The following is a 2,025-nucleotide window of genomic DNA, read 5'->3' as shown; positions in this document are numbered from 1 at the left end:
TTTCTTTGCTCAGTGCATAGGACAGATACACAAGGGGCAAAATTATGGTGGCATGGGCAACTGTACATGATCTGGCATTTCCTTGCTTTAAAGTTCTTAACTTTACAAGCAAATAAAACTTTCTAGCTAAAGATATATAGATAACACATTACCCCTCTCTACCTCCATTTCCACAACTGTAAAATGAGGAGGCTAACCCTCAGCAGTACTGGGAACATAAGAACATTTGAATGGCTACACTGAGTCAGACCAGTCTCCTCTCTTCTGACAATGGCCAAAGCCAGGTGCTTCAGAGGGAATAAACAGACCAGGTAATCATCAAGTGATCCATCCCCTGTCGCCCATTCCCACATTCTGGTAAACGGAGGCTAGTGACACAATCCCTGCCCACCCTGACTCATAGCCATTGATGGACCTATCCTCCATGAACTTATCTCATTAATTTTGAACACTTTTTTAGTCTTGGCCTTCACAACATCCTCTGGCAAAGGGTTCCACAGACTGACTATGTTGTGTGAAGAAATACTTACTTTTGTTTGTTTTAAACCTGCTGCCTATTCATTTCATTTGGTGACCCATTTCACTGGGAAGGTTTAATTAATGACTTGCAGGCAATCTGGGACACTTGTGTGGAAGGTGTTCATAGAAATACAAACTGCAAGGATTGTTGCATCTAGCGCGTCTCCCTCCACTCTTCAGCGATGGAGAACCAGACAGAGGTGAGCGATTTCATCCTCTTAGGCCTGACCAATCTCAAGGGGCTGAAGCACTTCCTCTTCCCTTTCTTCCTCCTGCTCTACATGGCCAATGTGTTGGGAAATGGGGCCATCATAGTCATGATAGTGGCCGAGCCCCGTCTCCACACCCCCATGTACTTCTTTCTGGGCAACCTCTCCAGCCTGGACATCTGCTTTTCCACGGTTGCTGTGCCCAAGATGCTGTCTGGTTTCCTGTCTAAGAACCAGACCATTTCCTTTGCCGGTTGCCTGGCCCAGCTCCACTTTTTCCACCTCCTCGGCAGCAGTGAGGCCATGCTTCTGGCTGTCATGGCCTATGACCGCTACGTGGCCATCTGCAACCCGCTGCGCTACAGGCTGGTCATGAGCCCACAGACCTGCCTGCTCCTGGCAGCGGCCACCTGGTCCATCGGCTTCCTGCATGCCCTAATGTCCACAGTCATGATCTGCCGGCTGCATTTCTGTGGCTCCAACCTCGTCTACCACTTCTTCTGTGACATCAAGCCCCTGCTGAGCCTTGCCTGCAGCAGCACGCACCTCAACCTGACCCTGCTCAACATCGATGCCGGGGTCCTTGGTCTGAGTTCCTTCATCCTCACGCTCTTCTCCTACATCTACATCATCTCCTTCCTCCTCCTGAAGGTCCACTCGCAGGAAAGTAGGAGAAAGGCCTTCTCCACCTGCGCATCCCACCTCACTGTGGTGTTTCTTTTCTATATGCCATCCATTAGCAATTACATGATTTCCTTTCCAGGTTTCCCCTCTGAAAGAGACATGATACCCACCCTGATATATTGCATCATCACCCCAGTTCTGAACCCCCTGATCTACACCCTGAAAAATAAGGAGGTGAAATCCACTCTGAAGAAATTCCTGAACAGAAAACTTTTCCCTGAAAGAATGAGTTAAATGAAGGGAAACTCCATTCATTTACAATTAAAACACCTTTAGTCTTTGTTGACCTACAGATTTTTATAGCCAAGCTGCATTTTTTTCCCCATTTTTTCTCCTTTCTGGTATCTCTACAGAGCAGAATTAAGGTTATTTGGGTACCCTAATGTCATTTCTTAGAACCTATTTGGATTCTGTTTAACTTTAATGGTGAATATCCAGTGTGTATTTTGGGAAAATTAAAGCATTCTTGTATTGTATTCTACTCCACATTATTGACATATATCCTGGACCTTAACTCCATCTTAGTTTCTGTGATGGAGAAACTTTCAGTTAGAAGCACAATGGAGGTGAAGAGGGAATGACCGTTAATCATATAAATAAATAAAATCATTGA

General features: G+C 45.8%; 1 protein-coding gene across 1 annotated transcript; it reads left to right on the top strand.

The window, feature by feature from the left end:
- Positions 1–701: 701 nt before the first annotated feature.
- LOC125622495 (olfactory receptor 12D1-like) lies at positions 702–1,646 on the top strand. Its single transcript, XM_048820589.2, has one exon. It carries the CDS (start codon positions 702–704, stop codon positions 1,644–1,646), a length of 945 nt encoding a protein of 314 aa, XP_048676546.2.
- The last annotated feature ends 379 nt before the right edge of the window (positions 1,647–2,025 follow it).

Source organism: Caretta caretta, chromosome 13 (assembly GCF_965140235.1).
Source record: "Caretta caretta isolate rCarCar2 chromosome 13, rCarCar1.hap1, whole genome shotgun sequence".
Lineage (NCBI taxonomy): Eukaryota > Metazoa > Chordata > Testudines > Cheloniidae > Caretta > Caretta caretta.
Note: the sequence above shows the minus strand (reverse complement) of the source record. Positions and strands in the feature narration are given on the sequence as shown.

Bases quoted from the DNA above. Each gene is read 5' to 3' on its own strand.
- LOC125622495 (XM_048820589.2), top strand. From the start codon at position 702: ATGGAGAACCAGACAGAGGTGAGCGATTTCATCCTCTTAGGCCTGACC.